At 44.8% G+C, this 24,115-nt stretch overlaps 1 protein-coding gene across 1 annotated transcript in view; it reads left to right on the forward strand.

The window, feature by feature from the left end:
- Window positions 1-24,115, forward strand: part of DYSF (dysferlin) — a 259,265-nt gene that overhangs the window by 98,145 nt on the left and 137,005 nt on the right. Inside the window, 11 exon segments of the mRNA XM_044294645.1 lie at window positions 1,832-1,914; window positions 6,119-6,154; window positions 11,004-11,119; window positions 12,814-12,927; window positions 15,476-15,653; window positions 16,661-16,785; window positions 17,056-17,162; window positions 18,060-18,252; window positions 19,511-19,666; window positions 21,952-22,083; window positions 23,796-23,962. Coding sequence (XP_044150580.1) covers window positions 1,832-1,914; window positions 6,119-6,154; window positions 11,004-11,119; window positions 12,814-12,927; window positions 15,476-15,653; window positions 16,661-16,785; window positions 17,056-17,162; window positions 18,060-18,252; window positions 19,511-19,666; window positions 21,952-22,083; window positions 23,796-23,962 — 1,407 coding nt within the window.

Here is a 24,115-nt window from a genome sequence, read left to right on the forward strand (position 1 = left end):
AGCGTGTACTGGATCTATTTCCAGTTCAGTGTGAGTCATGAAGCCCTGTGATCTATTATTTCACACTGATATACCTCAGGGGCTCGCACCCCATTATTTAGCGCCCCCCCTGCAGCTGGCAATGACCACATCTCACACCTTAGCCTCCCCTTTTGTCAGCCACGGGCCGCACCTGATTTACTCGCCTGTGATATTTATAACAGCAGGGGACGGACTCCAGCTGCACGCAACGTGCTAGACCACTTAAGTCGAAAAGAAAAGCGGTTCCGCACCGCGACGAGAATGTGTTTCCAAATTTATCCTGGGTATGGACAGTACATAAATCTCCAGGAACTTTACAGAGAAAATAATCTCTCTTAATTTGTCCTTTTGTTTCATACGTCTCGGGTTCGGTAATGTTTTTCTTTTACAGCATTTTCACCTTCATTAGAGTCTATTATTAGGTAGTAATTTATGGCAGGTAATAGCCTATAATTTATGTGTTAGCTGCCTTCCCGGTTCCAAGAAGGGTCTCAGCTTGTAAAATGTAACTCACTCCTCGATTTTTTTACTGCTGATGATATGAATTGAGGCAGAAAGAGCCAAGGTTGGCCGCTAAATACTTTATCAGGCTTCAACCTGTGGACCATTGGGTGTTGTTTCTCTGGCAGCCACAAGAGGGCGCAGTGGTAAAAAAGTATTCAAGGCAGCCATGCAGCTAATAGGGTGTCTGTGTGTGACTCTGGTCCCATGTGAGGTTGGCCCTATCTTACTTTTCAATTTGATGTTGCATGGGACTTTCTGGCAAGTTTGGGGGATGCTTTCTTGACAAGAGCGTACACACATCTTATAGGGCCCGTATCATAAAGGTTAGGGAACAGCCCTGTACTCCACCCACACCACTGTCCTTACCTACTTGCAAGATCAGCCCTAACTGGTGGCCCCCAACTTGGTGATGGTTCCTGACTTGACTAAAGACTAGTGAGACAGAAAGAGGTCAAAACCAGACAGACCAACACCAGGACCGGATCAAAAAAATCCAAAAGCTAAGACAAATACACAGCAGAGTGAAACCAGGAAATAACCTCAGGTTCAGAGACAAAGGCGAGGTCACAAATTAGCAGAGTCTAATGCCAGAGTCCAAAATCAAGCAAGGTCAGATAACAAGCAGAGTAAAAAAAAATCAGAAGTTCACGTCGGGGGCAAAATTAGTGTACATCGGCATAGTCAGAAAACAGGCAAAAGTCAGTGATCCAGAGTAACAAGCACACAACTAGCTAGTGGGACCCTCAGGAAGCATGTTGCACTGAGCTTGATTGGCTGCCATAGTGCGGCCGGACTCGCCACGGGAGCGCAAAGTAAGTATGTGACAGCCCCACAGCAAAGCTTAGTATGGCCCCTGATCATACTCATTTTCCCAGTACATGTGCATTATACACTCCCAGGCAACTCAAAATGCTAATTTCTGCTGAATTCATAATTTTTATTTTATTAAACAGAAGACATTTTTTATTAAAAATAATAAAGTTGCCTCCTCCTCATCTATTTTATCTGACTTCTGATAAATATGGCGCTTATTCTGAACACCCTATGTCTCAAAGATTTCACACCAGAAAAGTGGCATAAATATGTTGATAAATCTCTTGCTTCCACTAGGGGGAGCTTAGTGCATAGGAATTTATACAGTTACCATCGGTAGCAATGGAAGCTCTATATAAGTCCTTTGCACTGAGCTGCGCCTAGTGGCAGCTGATGGATAATGCAGCCAATCTTTGTTGGGAACAGGAAAAGCAGTTCCGTATTGAGTATCGCCCTGTGTGCCCCCGAAACTTATGATGACCTTGTCTTGTAGGGACCGGCTCACTCACAACGATATCATTGGCACCACTTACCTGAGCATGTCCAAGATCTCAGCTCCCGGAGGGGAGCTAGAAGGTAAGCCTCATCCCTTCTTCCTTGCATGTCAGGGTTCTTTTTTGGCGTTGGTGCTTTTACTTGTTTCTGACAACTCAACCCCCGGATTAACTGCTCGACACACTGACCGCATGGTCTTGTTTTGGCCAGAGCTTTTAGTAAAGGTTCTAAGAAATAGCAGCTGAGAGCGGAGGTTGGAGGAGGCAGTCACTAGGGATGACATCTCCATACTGACTGCATCTATTTAGGAAGGTCCAGCCAAATATGATGTAGAGGTGGATGGGCAATCAGCCGTTGAGGAGACGCCAGAGCCAGGCTGCACCATGTATCTGTATAGGTGCCAGAGCTCCAGTCATCATAGAATAAACAAATCTGCTGCCTCCAGCCACCACTAGAGGGAGCAAGCTACATACAGATCCATACCAGGAAGGTAATGTGACCATGACCCTGATCCCCTGGGGACCAAGATGCCTCTGGGATATAGATAGTACAGGTCCTTCTAAAAAAATTAGCATATTGTGATAAAGTTCATTATTTTCTGTAATGTACTGATAAACATTAGACTTTCATATATTTTAGATTCATTACACACCAACTGAAGTAGTTCAAGCCTTTTATTGTTTTAATATTGATGATTTTGGCATACAGCTCATGAAAACCCAAATTTCCTATCTAAAAAAATTAGCATATCATGAAAAGGTTCTGTAAACGAGCTATTAACCTAATCATCTGAATCAACTAATTAACTCTAAACACCTGCAAAAGATTCCTGAGGCTTTTAAAAACTCCCAGCCTGGTTCATTACTCCAAACCGCAATCATGGGTCAGACTGCCGACCTGACTGCTGTCCAGAAGGCCATCACTGACACCCTCAAGCAAGAGGGTAAGACACAGAAAGACATGTCTGAAGGAATAGGCTGTTCCCAGAGCGCTGTATCAAGGCCCCTCAGTGGGAAGTCTGTGGGAAGGAAAAAGTGTGGCAGAAAACGCTGCACAACGAGAAGAGGTGACCGGACCCTGAGGAAGATTGTGGAGAAGGACCGATTCCAGACCTTGGGGGACCTGCGGAAGCAGTGGACTGAGTCTGGAGTAGAAACATCCAGAGCCCCCGTGTACAGGCGTGTGCAGGAAATGGGCTACAGGTGCCGCATTCCCCAGAAACAGCGGCAGAAGCGCCTGACCTGGGCTACAGAGAAGCAGCACTGGACTGTTGCATGTCATTCGGAAATCAAGGTGCCAGAGTCTGGAGGAAGACTGGGGAGAGGGAAATGCCAAAATGCCTGAAGTCCAGTGTCAAGTACCCACAGTCAGCGATGGTCTGGGGTGCCATGTCAGCTGCTGGTGTTGGTCCACTGTGTTTTATCAAGGGCAGGGTCAATGCAGCCGCTATCAGGAGATTTTGGAGCACTTCATGCTTCCATCTGCTGAAAAGCTTTATGGAGATGAAGATTTCATTTTTCAGCACGACCTGGCACCTGCTCACAGCGCCAAAACCACTGGTAACTGGTTTACTGACCATGGTATTACTGGGCTCAATTGGCCTGCCAACTCTCCTGACCTGAACCCCATAGAGAATCCGTGGGATATTGGGAAGAGAAAGTTGAGACGCAAGACCCAACACTCTGGATGAGCTTAAGGCCGCTATCGAAGCCTCCTGGGCCTCCATAACACCTCAGCAGTGCCACAGGCTGATTGCCTCCATGCCACGCCGCATTGAAGCATCCTGGGCCTCCATAACACCTCAGCAGTGCCACAGGCTGATTGCCCCCATGCCACGCCGCATTGAAGCATCCTGGGCCTCCATAACACCTCAGCAGTGCCACAGGCTGATGCCTCCATGCCACGCCGCATTGAAGCCTCCTGGGCCTCCATAACACCTCCGCAGTGCCACAGGCTGATTGCCTCCATGCCACGCCGCATCGAAGCATCCTGGGCCTCCATAACACCTCAGCAGTGCCACAGGCTGATTGCCCCCATGCCACGCCGCATTGAAGCATCCTGGGCCTCCATAACACCTCAGCAGTGCCACAGGCTGATGCCTCCATGCCACGCCGCATTGAAGCCTCCTGGGCCTCCATAACACCTCAGCAGTGCCACAGGCTGATTGCCTCCATGCCACGCCACATTGCAGCCTCCTGGGCCTCCATAACACCTCAGCAGTGCCACAGGCTGATTGCCTCCATGCCACGCCGCATTGAAGCCTCCTGGGCCTCCATAACACCTCAGCAGTGCCACAGGCTGATTGCCTCCATGCCACGCCGCATTGAAGCCTCCTGGGCCTCCATAACACCTCAGCAGTGCCACAGGCTGATTGCCTCCATGCCACGCCGCATTGAAGCATCCTGGGCCTCGATAACACCCCAGCAGTGCCACAGGCTGATTGCCTCCATGCCACGCCGCATTGAAGCCGTCATTTCTGCACAAGGATTCCCGACCAAGTATTGAGTGCATAACTGAACATAATTATTTGAAGGTTGACTTTTTTTGTATTAAAAACACTTTTCTTTTATTGGTCGGATGAAATATGCAAATTTTTTTAGATAGGAAATTTGGGTTTTCATGAGCTGTGGCCAAAATCATCAATATTAAAACAATAAAAGGCTTGAACTACTTCAGTTGTGTGTAATGAATCTAAAATATATGAAAGTCTAATGTTTATCAGCACATTACAGAAAATAATGAACTTTATCACAATATGCTAATTTTTTGAGAAGGACCTGTATATATTTGGTGAGTGGGAATAAGTTCTAAAAGGTTCACTTTCAATACGTTCATTTCTATAGCAAGATGAAAATCGAATTCTGGTCCCACCCAATTATCAGTCAGTCTGAGTAAGCAGAACTGCAATGTAAAGCATGGGGAAGGACACACCAGCATCTATTCACTTTATAGCGTTTAAGGGTCATTTGCATGTTTTCCGGCTTTTCTGAAACCTCCAGGTTCTTTGCCTTAGTAACGCTGCGCTGTGTACATGACGTGGTCGTTATATGCAGCACACACCGGTGACATGCGGGGCGTGCGGTCACAGCGCTCACTCATCTGCCTGCTCTTTCCACTCACCCTTTAAAGTACGCAAAATATCTAAATTTTTGAGACGCTGTAAAAATATTCGCCTGCAGTACCGCTTTCCACCACTGCCCCATCAGCAAATCTTTCCATAGGAACCAATGCAACAATGCCACCGCCCGTGTTATCAGGAACAGTTACATCTTTTACTCCCTTTTAGCATAGAGTATATAAGGTTTTACTCCTCTTAACCTACAAAATGAACTATACCATAAAGTGTTAAAAATATTAGTTGTTTAGGACCTCTCTCCCAATATAAAGTTATAAAATAATTCCTAATTTTAGACAATTATGTGAGGGGCTCGGCCGTAGATCTGCTGTTTTTGACAAACTTTACTTAGACATTGTTGCAATTTCAAAGTATTTTTTTCTCCCATGCAGTACCACTTTCTACCACTTTGCCCGTAGTAATTTTTTCCATAGAGACCAATACAATAGCGCCACCACTTGTGGCCCCAACAAGACATGACATGCAAAGGTTTAAATGGAAAATGACTTTCCGTCAGAAGCCAGTATTCCTGAGGTATCTAAGGCTAGGTTCACATCAAAGGAGAAAAAAATAAAAAATTAATGGAAGCGCCTAATCCTGTTGACTATAATGGGATCTTTGAATTTGCATTACAGTTTCTAAGATTCGACCAGACACAATAACATTAAATGTCTACGAGATGCGTCTCCAAGTTCTACATTTTCCTACGGCCACCACAAGGTGGAGCTCACTGCATATGGAGTCATACAGTTAATATTGCACTCAAGCTGCAGAACTTCTGTATGCATTGAGGTCCCCCTAGTGGTGGCTGCAGAAAATGGTGTCATGTTAGGAAGCAGGAGGTGCCCCCTTCTGATCACAAGCTTCACCGAGTGGCGTTGCATGCCTATACCGCTCTATCCACTCATGTGCTTTGCTAAAACCTGCATGTGGGATTCCAGCCTTATGAGCAGACTCAACCTGTGCCATGAGTGGTTAACGCGTTTCCATCCCTTCCTTCAGTATTTGCTAGTACTTTATTAACCTCTTCATGCATGGATCCTGTTCATTCATAACCAGCCATGTACCATGACCCATCCATTGCCTTGTCTTCTGTAATTTGCGCTATGACCCGCTCACGTTACATCATTTCTATCGTCTCTAACCACGACTTGTTTCTTTGTGCTTCAGATGAAACCACGGGGAAGCCGCCCACGATTCCTAACTGTACGTCCTATAAGATTTCTTGTAGATTCAGGTCAATCATTTCCATCATATACTGTGGGATATAAAGGATTAGCAGATGTAGCACAGCTCCATTTTGAACTCCATTCTCCATTTTAAAAGGGTTCTCCAGGTTCCATAGAAGGACAGCAACCGTACTTCATTACATGGAATAAAAATGGTGGTCAGTGGAACAAGAAAAGGACTTGGGTGTGTCAGGAAGCAGCTGCAAAAGCAAATACGATTTTAGGATGTGTAAAAAGAGAGATAAAAAATCTGTGATCCCTATGTAGTGTTACCCCCTTCTGAGGGTTAGGCCACAGCTTGAATATAAGATTTATTTTTGTGCTTGATATGCTGTAAAAGATTTGGGATTCAGTTTTGGGCTTTACATAAAATAAAGGATATAGGGCTGGAAAGGGTTTAAGGAGGTGGGCTGGAAAGGGTTCAAAGACGGGGGGAACTGGGAAGTGGTCAAAGATGGGTAGAGCTAGAAAGGGTTCAGAGGTGAGGAGATCTGGAAAGGGTTCAGAGGTGAGGAGATCTGGAAAGGGTTCAGAGGTGAGGAGATCTGGAAAGGGTTCAGAGGTGAGGAGATCTGGAAAGAGTTCAAAGATGGAGAGGACAGGAAAGGAAGAACCTGTCATTGAACCTTTGAACCCTTTACACCCTTAGGGCTACAGGGGGTAGCTAGAAATGACTGGGCCCCATAGCAAAAAAAATTATGGCCCCCCCCCTCCCAGATCTCCCACCCCCACATACGTCTCGGACCTCGCCGCCACATCCGCAGCTCCTCATGCACTTGCGACGGTTACGCGTAGGACTGAGCACAGACAGTTGGTCACTGGCAACGCATTTGTGCCAGTGTAGGAAATGTATGAATCTAAATGTCTGTGTATTAAAGAAGATTGTTAAATTGTACAGGGGTCTGTAACACAAGAAGGTGAAAGCTCCCCTTATATATAATTTACTTTCAGTTCTGAAGACTCAGGTGTGCTGACAGGCTTGGCCTCAGGGGTGCTGACAGGCTTGGCCTCAGGGGTGCTGACAGGCTTGGCCTCAGGGGTGCTGGCTGGCTTGGCCTCAGGGGTGCTGGCTGGCTTGGCCTCAGGGGTGCTGGCTGGCTTGGCCTCAGGGGTGCTGGCTGGCTTGGCCTCAGGGGTGCTGGCCGGCTTGGCCTCAGGGGTGCTGGCCGGCTTGGCCTCAGGGGTGCTGGCCGGCTTGGCCTCAGGGGTGCTGGCCGGCTTGGCCTCAGGGGTGCTGGCCGGCTTGGCCTCAGGGGTGCTGGCCGACTTGGCCTCAGGGGTGCTGGCCGGCTTGGCCTCAGGGGTGCTGGCCGGCATGGCCTCAGGGGTGCTGGCCGGCTTGGCCTCAGGGGTGCTGGCCGGCTTGGCCTCAGGGGTGCTGGCCGGCTTGGCCTCAGGGGTGCTGGCCGGCTTGGCCTCAGGGGTGCTGGCCGACTTGGCCTCAGGGGTGCTGGCCGACTTGGCCTCAGGGGTGCTGGCCGACTTGGCCTCAGGGGTGCTGGCCGGCTTGGCATCAGGGGTGCTGGCCGGCTTGGCCTCAGGGGTGCTGGCCGGCTTGGCCTCAGGGGTGCTGGCCGGCTTGGCCTCAGGGGTGCTGGCCGGCTTGGCCTCAGGGGTGCTGGCCGGCTTGGCCTCAGGGGTGCTGGCCGACTTGGCCTCAGGGGTGCTGGCCGACTTGGCCTCAGGGGTGCTGGCCGACTTGGCCTCAGGGGTGCTGGCCGACTTGGCCTCAGGGGTGCTGGCCGGCTTGGCCTCAGGGGTGCTGGCTGGCTTTGCCTCAGGGGTGCTGACAGGCTTGGCCAGGCAGAAGGAGTGTGGAGACTGTGAGGCCTTTTTTCTCCAAGCTGCTCTGGAAAGAAAAAAATAATAATTTCATTACACCTCAGGTCAGACCACCAATCAGACCCCCAATGTTAATCAGACCTCAGCTAACAGCCCCAATAAGATCCCCAATGTTAATAAGACCCAAATAAGACCTCAGATAACACCTCAGCTCAGACCCCAATATGAATGGCACCCATTCATTCCTCAGATAAGATCCCCATGCCTCATAGCAGCCCCCAGCAACCTCATAGCAGCCTCATAGCAGCCCCCAGTATCCTCAATGCAGCCCCAGTAGCCTAATAGCAGCCCTCAGTGCCTCTCACCAGCCCCCAGTGCCTCTCACCAGCCCCAGTGCCTCTCACCAGCTCCCAGTCCCTCTCATCAGCCCCCAGTGCCTCTCCATCAGCCCCCAGTGCCTCTCCATCAGCCCCCAGTGCCTCTCCATCAGCCCCCAGTGCCTCTCCATCAGCCCCCAGTGCCTCTCCATCAGCCCCCAGTGCCTCTTCATCAGCCCCAGTGCCTCTCAACAGCTCCCAGTCCCTCTCAACAGCTCCCAGTCCCTCTCACCAGCCCGCAGTGCCTCTCCATTAACCCCCAGTGCCTCTCACAAGCCCCCAGTGCCTCTCACCAGCCCTCAGTACCCTTTCCATCAGCCCCCAGTGCCTCTCACCAGCCCCCAGTACCCTCTTCATCAGCCCACAGTGCGCCCTCCCCGGTATTAAAATCATTGGTGGGCAGTGCACAGTAGCCTCATAGCAGCCCCAGTGCCTCTCACCAGCCCCCAGTGCCTCTCACCAGCCCCCAGTGCCTCTCACCAGCCCCCAGTGCCTCTCCATCAGCCCCCAGTGCCTCTCCATCAGCCCCCAGTGCCTCTTCATCAGCCCCCAGTGCCTCTCCATCAGCCCCCAGTGCCTCTCCATCCGCCCCCAGTGCCTCTCCATCCGCCCCCAGTGCCTCTCCATCTGCCCCCAGTGCCTCTCCATCTGCCCCCAGTGCCTCTCCATCAGCCCCCAGTGCCTCTTACCAGCCCCCAGTGCCTCTCACCAGCCCCCAGTACCCTTTCCATCAGCCCCACAGTGCCTCTCACCAGCCCCCAGTACCCTCTCCATCGCCTATTGCAACACCCTTCGCCACTTGAATATTTTTTTTTTTAATCCTCAGCCAACAGCCCAGGCCCCCAGTGGCGTAGTGCCCCATAGCCATTGCTATGGCTGCTATGGCGATCCCTACGCCGCTGGCTGGAAAGGATTCAAAGGCAGGGAAAGTTGGAAAGAGTTCAAACGCGGGTTAGCTGAAAAGGGTTCAAAGACAGGGACAGCAGGAAAAGGTTCAGAGGCAGGGAGAGCTGGAAAGGAATCAAAGGGGGGAATAGCCAAAAAGGGTTCAAAGGTGGAGAGAACTGGAAAGGGTTCAAAGGTGGAGAGAACTGGAAAGGGTTCAAAGGTGGAGAGAACTGGAAAGGGTTCAAAGGTGGAGAGAACTGGAAAGGGTTCAAAGGTGGAGAGAACTGGAAAGGGTTCAAAGGTGGAGAGAACTGGAAAGGGTTCAAAGGTGGAGAGAACTGGAAAGGGTTCAAAGGTGGAGAGAACTGGAAAGGGTTCAAAGGTGGAGAGAACTGGAAAGGATTCAAAGGGGGGAAGATCTGGAAAGGGTTCAAAGGCGAGGAGAGCTGGAAAGGGCTCAAAGGCTGGGAGAGCTGGAAAAGGTTCAAAGGCGGGAAATCTGGGAAGGGTTAAAGACTGGGGGGACCAGAAAGGGTTCAAAGACTCAGAGAGCCGGAAAGGGTCCAAAAGCGTGAGGTTTGGGGGAGGGACTGGAAAGGGTTCAAAGATGGAGAAAAAGATAAAAAAAATATTTTTAGCCCAAAATGAGTAAAATACATTCATAAAAAATTGCCCCAAAGGTTTCCTTAGCCTTTAATATTATATGCAATATAATTATATTATATTATAATTATATTATATTAATTATATTATATGCAAGTGACGTTACAGCCCCTGGCCAGCTGGCTGGCATGGTGACGTCACACATTACTCCGTGCGGGTATCTTAAATCAAGATGGCCGCTCTGCGAGTAAGGCAAATGGATAAGGTGAGTATGTTTTTTGGGTTTTTTGCTGCCATTTCAGGAAAAATTTATTCGTTACCATGAAGCACGAGGAAATTCGGATTTGCGATAAATCAAATTTTCCTGAAATTAGAATCTAAGTCATTTCGTTTTGCTTCGATTCGCTCAACACTAGATGATTTGTACACAGTGACATAGGATTGGGTGATGGGTGTCGTGCCATGCAGTCACAGCCTTATAACTCTACATGGGAATATTCCAGACCTCTCTGCCTGACCACAATGTAGAGGCTCTATCCTCCTTCATTACAGCCAGATATATACTTGAAGAAGATCCCTTCACTGTTTAATATTTGGTTTTATGACTAGGGATATCAGCCATACCAGGGACATTTGTTTCACAGTTTCTGATCCTCATCAGTGCAGAATAGGGCACTACCTGTACTGTAAGTGTCATCACCCCATATGTGTCTCCACTAGGAGAACCAGTACTGCCCAAGATCTTCTCCAAGTGCTTCACACCCAGCCAACCAGAACCCTACTTTGTACTGGTGAGGTGCAAGAACCCCAAAACAGTGATATCTACAGATAGGTGTCTCTGGTTTGGCATGACTCAAGGCTATACTAAGGGACAGGTAGGGACTTACAAGGTAGGTACCTATAGGTTATACTGCAGTTTTTTTTTAAATTGTATTCTAATTGTCTTGTGGGATCTTATATTGGCAACAAGGAAACACTGACACTTGGGGTATTGGTCAGTCATACACTATCACTTGGGGTACAGGATAATGACACTGACACTTGGGGTACAGGATAATGACACTGACACTTGGGGTACAGGATAATTACACTGACACTTTTTCCGCAGTGTAAGCAGAAGATAGATCTTTGGTTTTGTCTATGAAAGTAATTTTGGACCTTGGTCTATTTTTCTAGTTGACGACAGTCTGGGGTTCCTTCCGACCTTCGGACCTTGTTATGTGAACCTTTATGGAAGCCCAAGAGAATTTACAGGATTTCCGGATCCGTATGAAGAGCTCAATATGGGGAAGGTAAGGAAAGTTATAAGAAGAGAACGTGTAAAATGTCTCATCGCTGAACATTAAATATATGAGAAGCAATCACTTGAAGACACAAAGCTACTAATGACAACAGACGCCTCATTTCTGTAGACCTTGTGCCATCAAATACATTGATGTCTACACATATACTCACATAACTGCTACCACTTAAGGATGTAAAGGTGTAGCTGATGATGAAGATGGTGATTTCCACCCATACAAGGTCTCCATGAGTTTGCTCTAGATTATCCTATAAAGATTATTCTTCTTCAAAGGCTAATCACTAGCTCTGTGCAGCTCATAAAGTGATAGCATATATACCGTAGCTATGATCCGTGGGAGTCCGACCTCTGGAATCCCCACGATGAAGGGATGATTCAAAGCTGTGGCCCCTTTACAGTCTCTCCTTGCACTACAGTGCACTGGCTAACTTCAGCACAGATACATAAAGGGCTATCTGCAGCTTCCTGCCCAGCCGAGTGGCCAGAAGTGGCGCCGTGCTGTGGAAAACAGTGAAGTGCCCCCCATCACTTTCAAGGTCAGACTGACAACGATTCTAAACATGGGCATACCTAAGGGCTTGCGGGCCCTTGTGAAAATGTTCAGCATGATGCTATTCCTCACGCTCACCAGCTGCAGTCCGTCCTAACCTTTTTCACAGCTTTGCTGAATCTCTTAAAGTGACCCACTGATGCAGTGCTAGCAGCCAGTGAATACAACGTCTCTGAATGGAGCCATCTGCTTCTCAATAGTGACTGCAGCATCTAAGGTGTTTGCCAGAGCAAGGGGGCTTTCACATCATACTGTGCTTTTTGTACTCTTGCTCTCTGGTGTCCACCAATGCATGAACATCCAACTTTAACTTAGTTGGTCCTGATGTGGGCCTGACATTAGTTTGTACATACCCCTTCACACCACCACCACCACCACTGTATGTAGCGGTTGGGGTGGAGTACAATATTCTGTAGAGCTCGACAGACTCTTTAATACAGACAAATTCTATTAGAGCACTGTAACTCTTGCACCTCCCATCTGCATTTTTCTCCACAGCTTCTTTCCTTGACTATACTGCTACTTTTGGCATTAACAAGGTTAATCTCCTTTCTGATATTCCATGTGCATCATAAATCTTCTTTCTGTGTCTCCTCCACTGAAGCATCTCAGATTTATGATACCTTGGCTGCCAGACATCAAAGAAAATCAGAAAGGAGATCAAACAAGTACAATCAGCCTAAATGAGATAAGGCAGCCTGTGGGCCCCCCTAGCTTCTAGGACTGGTTGCAACTTCGACTGGTGCAACCCCAATAGTTATGCCACTGATCGTAAAATAATGACACATCCTGACATTATACCATAACTTTATGAGCTGGAAATAACCCATTTAACTGGACATATTGATCATTGAACCTCATTAAATCTTACATAATTTTGCACAAAAACACCATTCTCACCTGCTACAGTAAGTATATAATTGATTGTTTTGCCCAAAATTTGAACCTGAGGCTGCTGGGAAAGACCTTACTAACGTTCCATGGACATCTTGGTTCAACCTCTTCTTTCTCATCTCTCAACTCAGTCTTCATAATGGTTGTAGGTTCAGTTCAGTCTTCAACCTTTACACGTAATGTGCTCTAATACTGTCCTGTACTTTCCAGTTAAGATGACCTTTCTTTTGGTCTGCCAGGGAGAAGGTGTAGCCTACCGAGGACGTGTCCTACTGGAACTGGAGACCAAGCTGGTGGAACATACAGAACAGAAGGTGGAAGACATTTCTTCCGATGACATCTTACGAGTTGAGGTAATGACAGCTCCACATGGACAAAATGATCTGCTTAAAAGTAGAGGGAACATCTGTTAATTCCTCCTAAATGACTGAGCAGATTTCTTACTGTTTACCTGGGAACAATTTGTGGACTGGAACGTTCACTCTTAATCAGGAAGGCATAAATTATCTTAATTGGGTTGCGGATGTTTTTTTTTTTTTTTCGGATGTTGGAATTCCACGTGGAAAGGGCTAATTTCTGTTCTGATTGTTTGTACAAGTCATAAATACCATTGGGGGAGCTTTGATGGACTATGTGTTGGGATCCTGTGGGCTTACCTTAAATGTATGAATCTCTTCCAAAAGCCTAATTGGTGGCGCTGGTCGGGATGTGTCATGGTTGATTTTATGTAATTCTGTGGGATAAAAACATGAAATAAAACTGAGAGAACTACAGTAAATAAAAATGTGAATAACCACAATACTAACAGTAAGGTTATGGTATACTAAACAACGTACATGATGTGCCTCCATGAACTTCAGTATAATATTTACAATTAAAAAATTGACATTATTGTAATTCAGGAAACCTACACAAGATTATGTTTAGTTGACAACATATAATATGGTCCAGACCTTTAATTGTAAAGGTCTGCGTGACTCTATGGGACCACACACCTTAGATAGCTGAGGAACGCGCATATGTCCAACAGCTATTCCTTCTAGCTCCCCCGTACGCATGCACACTAGGCTTTCCAGGTGTGCTTATGCTCTCAATAAAGAGAGGGGAAGAAGCAACTGTTGGATATCTCGGAGGGTGGCTTAAGAAAACAAAAGGATCGGATGTGTTGAAATCAAACATTGCGGACTCATCATTCTTCCAACATCTACCATCGGGAGAGAGTTGGGACACTGGACTTGTTTGGTTTGGCCATCTGCTAAGGTGTATGACTACCGTTATGATATCCTTCAAGGTGCTCTGTGAGGCACTGCATTCCTTTAGGGTTCGGCAAACCAAATAAGATGCTGCTAGACTTTCATCTCCCCATGGGCCTTTCTGATGGACTTTGCCATGTGGATTCAAACCAGTCTGTTTCCGACGCTCTTGAACCCAGTAAACAGATTGGACTCAAGACTAAAAAACTAGCCAGCAGTCAGTAAGACAATAGCTACACATCCAGTAATATAAAGCTAGAAAAGTGCAATGTTCTTCATCCTGTGCCTAACGCATGTATAAACACCAATTGTGTAGTGCACAGTATTACCAGTCCTCAGTATGATGAGGGCCCATAAGAAATTATATTCATAGTAGACTATTCTATCCATGGTAGGTGCATCACGAGAGAAGCTTTGTAAATAAAATAGGACAGCATTTATCATAGTATATTAATATTGGGTAGTAATACTGAGATACTATTGAGATAATGTGCCTTAAAGGGGTTGTCCAGCGGGAAAAAAATGAAAACTAATAAGAATTGAAAACAAAAATAAAAGTCTTTATCTTCATCTCACCGATCTCACACCACTCCTATAGGTTCTTGCTGGGCTCTACTTTCTGTCCCCTTGTCAGCCCAGCCAATCACTGGCAAAAGCAAGTCACCAGTTTGACCAGTGATTGGTTGAGTTGGCAAAATCAGACAAGATCTGGTAAGCATTAGTGGATGGTGTTAGGTCAGTAACATTTCTCCAAACTCCTTACCAGGAATGTTTCTCTGCTGGTCCATCCTTTTAAGAATACAGTGGCTTCAGGATACAATATTCCCAACATACAATGGTCTTTTCTGGGCCATCGCAAGTTGAAACTAGACTCAACATGCAATGTCTCAGACTCAGATCCAACCAATCGACATGGCCATTTCTCTGGTTGTCTAGAAGCTTCTCTGTGGCACTACTGCCCCCTGTCTGTGCCAGGATGAGCTGCTCCTTTGGACACCATGTCAGCTGTAGATTCATTTTACTTTTCTGGTACATGTATGTACTATACAAGACCATGAAGCAGCTCCTTTCCTCACCATTGAAAATGCTTTACAGTGTCCAGCATCCATTCCTGTCTCTTGCTTTATCCGTCTTGGTTATCTGCTTATTTTTCTTAAAACTTCACTTTTTCTGATCTTGAGATTACATTTTGGGGTTTGAAACCAATTTATGGTTTTCCATAGAGTCATGAACTCAAGTTACAATGGTTTCGATTTGCAATGGTTGACCGGGAACCAATTAATATTGTAACTTGGGGGACCCCTATACCGCATACAGTGCTCATCTAATAATGCCTACATAATAGTGTCATATGGTGCCCTGATGATACCAAATGTGCCTCCATGTTATAAGAGAAGGTGGTGGGGCACTAGCGCAGTGGCATATTTAGGGCTTGTGTTGAGCTTCTGAACTGAATGGATTAATTGGCTCCTGGGGTTGGATTTAGCCGGGACCCTGGAAAGTTCGTAATATCCTTAATATTTTTAGAAGCTTCTATCCGAGCTGTGATTCTCTTCTTCCATCTTCATGACATTAATGTGTGGCCGCGACAGGCCAAGTGTACACAATGAATAGAACTATTGTAGATAGAAATGATTTTATCTTCTAGAAATATCTCCGGAGGCGGAAGTACTGCCTCTTTGCTGCCTTCTACTCGGCGACGATGCTTCAAGATGTCGATGATGCCATTCAGTTTGAAGTCAGCATTGGGAACTACGGCAATAAGTTTGACACCACCTGCTTACCTCTGGCCTCCAACACACAGTACAGCCGGGCCGTGTTTGATGGTGAGAGATGTGAATGGTGTGGTAATAATTGTGCAGAGCGCTCAGGCTGAGTATACAAACGGCGTACAATCTGCCGGCCTCTTAATTGCTAATAAATAGACTGTGTATGCAGAGCTGTTCCTGTATAATGTGCAGACCTCTCAACATAAGAAATATACATAAAATAGTATATACCCACCCCACAGGTCACCACGGAGCGCAGCCGATCCATAGAACGTCACAGAAAGTATCATGGTTTGCCATGCTAACAGATCATCTGCCCTTCTATAATGGACAGTAAAGAGGACTACACTACTGTCAGGGGTCCTCTGTGCTCATACTGTAGTGAAAGCCAGTGTAAAAGTACCGCAAGAAAAACACTTGTGTGGATTATACAGCACTGCTTTGTAATAGAAGCAAGGAACATAGGGGCAGTATTATAGTAGTCATATTTTTGTACATAGGGGCAGTATTATAGTAGTTATATTCTTGCACATAGGAGGCAGTATTATAGTAGTTATTTTCTTGTACATAGTAGCAGTATTATAGTAGTTATATTCTTGTACATAGGAGGCAGTATTATAGTAGTTATATTCTTGTACATAGGAGCAGTATTATAGTAGTTATATTCTTGTATATAGGAGGCAGTATTATAGTAGTTATATTCTTGTACATAGGAGCAGTATTATAGTAGTTATATTCTTGTATATAGGAGGCAGTATTATAGTAGTTATATTCTTGTACATAGGAGCAGTATTATAGTAGTTATATTCTTGTACATAGGAGGCAGTATTATAGTAGTTATATTCTTGTACATAGGAGCAGTATTATAGTAGTTATATTCTTGTACATAGGAGCAGTATTATAGTAGTTATATTCCTGTACATAGGAACAGTATTATAGTAGTTATATTCTTGTACATAGGAACAGTATTATAGTAGTTATATTTTTGTACTTAGGAGCAGTATTATGTTAGGTATATTCTTGAGCATACTGTACAGTAAGTGCATTTCTTTTTGTGTTTTTAGGCTGTCAGTATTACTACCTGCCATGGGGAAATGTCAAACCTGTAGTTGTTCTCTCTTCACATTGGGAGGATATCTGGTACAGGACTGATGCACAAAACATTCTACATCATGCTGCGGACAATCTGGCAAGTAGTGAAACATGGATAATTTTTTTAAAGCTTTTAGGTACAGTGTTGTTGTGTGTCACTGATCCAAAAATGTAAACTGAACTGTTGATCAATAAAAAAGTGAATTATAATACACTTATACTTGCAGCAATGACACACTGACACTTGGGGTCCAGGCTTGGTGTGTTAGATAATTTGCCTGAATACAACTACTATGCTGACATGTGGTGTAGTATTTAGCACACTTGCTTTATGATCATCTCATTTTTTTCTTTTTTTTCTTTGCAGGAAGCTAACTTAAAAAATGTCCACCTTGCAGTTAAATCAAAGTGTTCCCAGTATGACCTTGACTTGTTGGTCACAGGTCTGATTGATGACATCATCAGTGACTGCAGGTACATGGACTTAATCTGGGATAAGTATTTTTTTAAAAAGACCAAAACTCTTGTAACCAAATAAGAATGCTATACGTAGATAAAAAAAAGGACCTCATTATGATCTGGATTTAGAGATCTGTAAGTAGAGAAAAGCTTTTTTCGTTTTTCACCACATTTTTTTTAGACCAATATCAGGACCCTGGGTGTAACAGGCTGAAGGTGAATATTACCTGGAGCCAGGAGATGCGTCCTTCATTCACTTGGTCCTATTGCATTAATCCTGTGGAAAACGTTTAGGTGAATTTGTGTAATTACTGCCACAGCAAACCATGATAAGGGCCTGTGGACTCATGGATGGGGCTCCTGCTTTTCATCTCCAGGCTCTTACCCACAAGGTCCTGCCACCAGCCAGCCCTAGGACCCAGCATTGATTAGGAAATGGATTGGTAAGATCTAGGGTAGAACTGATCATTGAGGTCTTGAGTAAAATGATTCTGGGGTGTGATCTGGACTCTGACCTCTTTTTATTGGGTATTTAAAAGGGCTTTGGAATTTGGTCTGCAGTCCAAATTTATTCAGGAGTCATGTTTTGGATCTGTTCTGTTTTGGGGTCTGGGATCTCAATTAATTTTATTGTCTGGGATCTGGGTTCATTTAGGGGTATGCTCTTGGTTCTCAACACATTGCATTATCTCAGTGAGATGAGTCAAATGATCAGATCTTCCATTATCCAGTCCATAGAATACATTGAGTATTACAAATTTTTTTAGAACTTTTAAGGTGCTGATTTTTGGTGTAAAAAAGCAGGAGTAAATAGAATTTGCCTTCATATTTGCCAGTTCATCAGCATATCCATAACCAGTTCATAGGATACCATCAAGCTCATTATCTGCACCTCTTTTCTCCTGTCCCCAGCTATCCATTACCAGATGTCCCATCATTACCGGGAACCACACACCTAGACCTTTATCTGTTTCGATTCCGTCAGTCTAACCTGAGTCAGATTGTCCAGGCGGCGCTGAAGATAAAGCATGAGGACTGTGAGCTTATGGACATGCTCGAGCAGGCAGAAGACTGGTTACTGAGGCTTAAGTCACTAGCTGAGGAGGTAAGAGTTTGTCTTGTGGCTAATGGATTTTTTGGCAGCAAAGTTCATTAATTTAGAGCATATTGAGGCAGGTACTGGACAGATAAACATTGCAACGTAATAGGTTCTTTATATTTTAACTTGACCCATTGGGTTGGTAGGTGTTCCACAGCTTGGCTGTAAGTACAAGGTGACATCGGGTTGTAGATGTAGAGGTACCTAGATCTCTTAGCAAAATACAAGATAAGAGTTTTCTTCTTGTTCTCCGTCTTGCCATACGCCGGCATGACTCTCTGAGGAGAGTTGGGTATCATGGGCTCATTCCAGGTGATACCTCTGGGCAGCTCCTTATATGATTAGGATTGTTCACATAGTCTAACTTCCACCCTTCCTTTGGGCATTCATCTGCACTGGACAAAACATTGTCGGCTTTTTGGCAAATCCATGACTGCTGTCAGTAGCGTCACCAGTACTGGTCTTGCCAGGAGTGTGAAGAGTTGGACTATATATGATTAGTCATGAGACAAAGTCACATTTAATAATCTGCACAAAAAAGGTCAAAATTATGCAAATATATAAAAAGCTTTTTCCAATGTAAGAAAAACAAGAACACATTTGAGAGATGACATTCACATATACAAAGCTCTGTGATTAGTGCATTGCAGAGTAATACTGTTGAGATGAATCCAAATGGCTGCCATGTTCTCCCCACATAAATAGACTGAATTACCCAGAATAGACCATAAATATTTTTTATAGAAGATTGCGCTTACCAAAGCTCTGATGACTTCTTGCTTCTAAATAAAGCTCTCTATGATATTATTTCCTAAAGAAACAGTAATCTTCCCTGGAAATGCTCGCCAATTCCACCCACATGTGGCAATATTTGTGGTAGGACGAGGTCATCAAGACAAATACAATTGTGTGTCCCGAAGATGACATAGAGTTCAGCGGTTTTTAGTGTCTTTCAGCTTAGGTTGAAGATCAAGTCTTGGGTTAAGAGTAGGTGGTCTCTTCAACTCTGCCAAGTGTGGTCATTGGTAAAGTCTTAGATGAAGACAACAGAGGTCCAGGCAGCCGGTTTCCTGGCCTCTCCCATCTTTTCCATTATTGGCAGGAGCTCCTGTATGTTCTCCTTGCAGATAATACTTAATGTTAATGATGCCTGTCTACATTGTGGTTTTTACTTTTCCATAATTTTCCAATTTTCAGCTATATTTTCTTATGTATTTGTTGGAAAGGTTCACTAATATTTTGTGAATCTTTTTTTCTTTTGCAGCCACAGAACAGCTTGCCAGATATAGTGATTTGGATGTTACAAGGAGACAAGCGTGTGGCTTATTACAGAATACCAGCCCATCAAGTCCTTTTCTCCAGGAACGGGGCCAAGTGTTGCGGCAAGAACTGCGGAAAACTTCAGACAATATTTCTCAAAGTATGTTTTCATTTCTATTAGTGCAAGTTTCTTCGCTACAAGTTAACTGGCAGAAGTCAGCTGTGATTGGACTGCAGGCTAGATTGAATGTGACAGAAATCGGAACCAGAATCTGGGCATAATTTTGTTGAGTTTTTGAAATATTTGTAGAATTATTAGAATTGAGCCAAGAACAAAGTTCTGTTATTTGATAATTAGGTTATTATTTTACAAATAAGTCTGATGGCTTACATTAAGAATATTCTCCTTAGTATACAGTATTACTATTGTACATTATGTGTCTTATATGTTGGCTGACTTTATTTTCCATTCAAAATCCCAGTTTGGAAAGATGTTCACACATATAATACACGTATATTATGCGATATTATGAAGTTGTCAAGTTAGAGTATGGTCTACTGTTTTGTGCTAGTGACACATCTATCCAAAGTTAAGAATAAGGTCTATTCTCAACACTTACTTCTTGCTGAGATCCATCCATCCTCAATTCTGACTCTTCCAACATTCCAAATAGATCAACTGTCTACCGTTTGGCATTGATCCCATCTTTGTCTAAGGCTAGTCTAGGTTTTTCCTCTTTATGGCAGGTCACAAACAGCATTTTTCTACTGTGAGCGCTCCTTCTGGAGTTTGATGGTTGTGTGGTCAGAGCCCTAAAGTTTTAGGGGGTTCAGCAGAGGTAGCAGACACACCAAGGTCCAGAGAGGTTGAAAGGATCAAAGGCCCCTTTGCCACATAGGAAGACATCAGTTTTATAGATTACAGATTTTGCATTGGGGCAAACTTCTATGGCACATTTGATCATGCATCAACGACATCAGTTATGTAAAAATATATATTTGCAATTCTTGTTTTATTCAAAAATTAGCTTACTTTGTCTCCTATGCATTTATTATACACTATAGCGAGCTGCAAAATGTAATTTATTGATAATTCCGTCAGACAGTCCTTCTGATGGTTCATTTTCAGGCCCTCTCTTTCCTCTTCTAAGCGATCGTGTGCTCAATTCTGATTAAATTAGTCCGACCTGATCAGCAATCATGTAAGAGACAGAGATGAACAAGAATACACAGGTTACCATCCAGGACCACAACCAGCAAGCTGTTAATCTGCTACCTATCTTCCTTTACCACTCCAGTTAGTAGATCTAAGGCTACCTCTAGAAGTTCACCATAACACAGTGCAAGGAAGGTTGGATTTGGCTGCTAGGAACCCAGGTTACGTCTGCAGAGGCAGGTGGCAGAAAATATGTGCAAGGTCACAGGTAGCAGACCTATCAGTTGCCAAACAGTATCGGGAGAGAAGTACTATCCAGAGTCAAAGTCAAGAGTCAGGGATGCCAAATCAGTAGACAAAATGTTAAACTGAGGAAGCAAAGCCAGAAGAGTCAGTGGAAGCGAAAACAGTAGACAAGGGGTTAATCCAAAAACAAGCTGAGGAGTCAAAGCTAAGAGAGTCAGTGAAAGCCAAAGCAGTAGACAAGATATTAATCTAGAAACAAACTGGGGAGTCAAAGCCAGAAGAGTCAGTGGAAGCAAAAACAGTAGACAAGAGGTTAATCCAAAAACAAGCTGAGGAGTCAAAGCTAAGAGAGTCAGTAAAAGCCAAATCAGTAGACAAGGCGTTAATCCAGAAACAAGACGAGGTCAATACACAGGACACTCAAACTGGAGCCAGGAATCAATGAATCATAGGCACTGACAAGCAGTAAATGCCAGACTTAAATCCCCAACCTAACTCTGAGATTGGACGCCAAGCCAGGAACCTGATTGGCCCAACATCCAGGTCGACCAAAGGGGGCCTGGCTGGTTGGCATGGCCACTCTACCGGAACAGCCGTGTGTTGAATCGTGGCTGGTTAAGTTCCTGACAATTCCCCAAAAGACTGTTCAGAAGAGTAGAGTGAGACTGGAGCTGAGCCATCAGAAAACCTGTCTTACAGATTTAGCACAGAATGGTATTCTGCCCATAGGTATGAGCTCAAATGAAGATGCAGGAGTCAACCAAAGCAACATTTTAAATGAAAACCGATGGGAAAAAAATGTTTTTTTTAAATACATAATTGATCAAATACAATAAAATTGTGATGAAAGCCGTTCATTGCATTTAAATGGGTTGTCCCGGATTATAATATTAATGGCCTATCCTGGATTCTCAGTTTCCGATCATCATTGGGGTGGTGGACGCTCTCTGAGGGTCTTAAACAAGGACACGTTGAAATAATAAGAAGGAAAAGATAATCTGTCACGTTCATTATTTGATTATTATATAACGTTCTTTTTTTAGTTTCCACAAGAAGGAACTAAAGGAGCGAAGATGCCAGGACAGGTGCGGGTGCAGCTGTGGTTCGGGCTGTCCGTGCACCAGAAAGAATTCAATCAGTTTGCTCAGGGGAAGCTCTCGGTGTTTGCAGAATCGGTAAATACTGTCTCTGTAAATCACACTAATTGCTGACTTCTTTTCTGTCTGTTTGATGAGGTCACATATCAGCCATGTTTTCTCTGTGTTTGACGGGGGGAGTTTCATTCTGTGTGTGCCACTTTAAAGCTAGGTTTGAAGGTGCTTCCAGAGCAGATCCCGGCAGAATAAGGACAAGGTACTGCTGCATGCAGTGGTGTTTTGTCTGGCAAAATGCCGGAATCCAAGTCGGAAACCAGACGGACCCAGATGCACTGTTTGGCGTATGATTTAGCAGTTCCGTTTTTCTGTTCCTATAACCGAACAGAAAATCTGAATTTGGCAAAGATCTGAACCTAACCTTATCCTGGTTCTTTTCCTGACTTTATCTTTTGTCTTTCTATGTCCCATCCAAGTCCTCCTGATTTGATCCAGTCCTATCTTCTTTATCACATCCCATCTTGCACCATCCTACCCAATTCCTTACCTTTTATTCTTTTTCCATTCTCTACCTTTTTATGCTATCTCCAGTTCCCTTCCATCTGATCCTATTCTACCTTCTCTATTCCATATCAGCCTTCTGGACCCTATCCAATCCCAATCTGTCCTTACCTAATCTATCCCTTTTGTCCTATGATAGGATTAGATAGGATGGGGCAGGATGGTATGGAATAGAATAAGGATAGATAGGATGCCACAATAGGCAGCACACAGCGCCTGCATGATATTTCAGATCTTGCCTTGGTAATGTGGAGGAAGAAGGCAGAGGTGATACAGAGCATTAGGTTAAATTGGGACCTGGACAAGATGGGAGGGGATGGGAACCATTAGTTTGGACTTCTGTGCCTGGGCACCTTAGACCTAATGAACAAACTGGAATAAAGTTGTTTTCCTGGGGCAATGCTGATATATTTGGAAAATGTTGCCTATATCACAAAGAGCATGTGCCAGCAGAATCAACCCCATTAAAGCAGGTGTAAAGCCAGGTAGGGTTGAACCTGCTGAATAAAACAATACCTCTCTTGCATGCAGAATACACTTTTGCCAGCTTTTCCCACCAATGAGACGCTTGCTGCACGTGCTCTGTTTGAAGTTTCTATGGCGCATATGCAGGATTACAGAGAAGCAGTATCAACCCTTTTAAATTGGGCATAATGATACCTTTCTTGTTAAAAATTGAGTTTATTAATTATGCTAATGGGGGCTTCAGTGAACCGAGGGGCATGTCCTAGTTCCTTGGAGAACCCTAGCTCCTCCGCTTTCCATCCTTAGCTGCGACCCCCTCCCTGTGACTTATAGGCCCAGGAATCCTCACTGTCCTCTCTTGTGGCCCAGTAATCCTGTAAATCCTCAGTTGGCACATGCAGAATGCATCTCTATCTGCTTTCCCTGCACCTGAGATGCTCACTGAGCGTGTGCCGATTGATGACTTTGTGGCAGGATTGATTTCTCCTAAACAAGGCCTAACTAGAGGTAATGTTTTACTGAGCAGGTTCAACCTTATGATGCAACACACCTGGGTTAATAGAGTTGTTCCTGCTTAAGAATTATTCTTCCCCACGAACCTTTTTTATATTTGGTAAGCCCATTTATACCTGATTGACCAGTGACTGCTATAGGGTGGAAGAACGCCTACACTTGCATGACTAGTATATGGATCGTAGTGATAGGACAGTATCATTCTGTAGTAAGCAGCAGGCATGGTGAAGCCCACGGTCTCCTTTGTGTTGCAGTATGAGAACCAGACCAAGCTGGCATTAGTAGGAAACTGGGGAACCACCGGACTGACATATCCCAAGTACACAGACGTGACAGGGAAGATCAAGCTTCCGAAGGACAGTTTCAAGCCCTCCATTGGTTGGATGTGGGCCGGAGATTGGTTCATCAGCCCAGAGAAGACGTGAGTTCAGAACGTAATCTGATCAGATGCTTATTGTGCTTGTAAATGTCATCTTATAGCTTTTCCTGGATGGTCTTCATTTTTTGAAGTCCTCCTCAATTGCTGTAATCAAGGTAAAGTCAGAAAGCTGGTTGAGCAGCGAGCTGGCTATCA

This window comes from Bufo gargarizans, chromosome 1 (assembly GCF_014858855.1).
Source record: "Bufo gargarizans isolate SCDJY-AF-19 chromosome 1, ASM1485885v1, whole genome shotgun sequence".
NCBI lineage: Eukaryota > Metazoa > Chordata > Amphibia > Anura > Bufonidae > Bufo > Bufo gargarizans.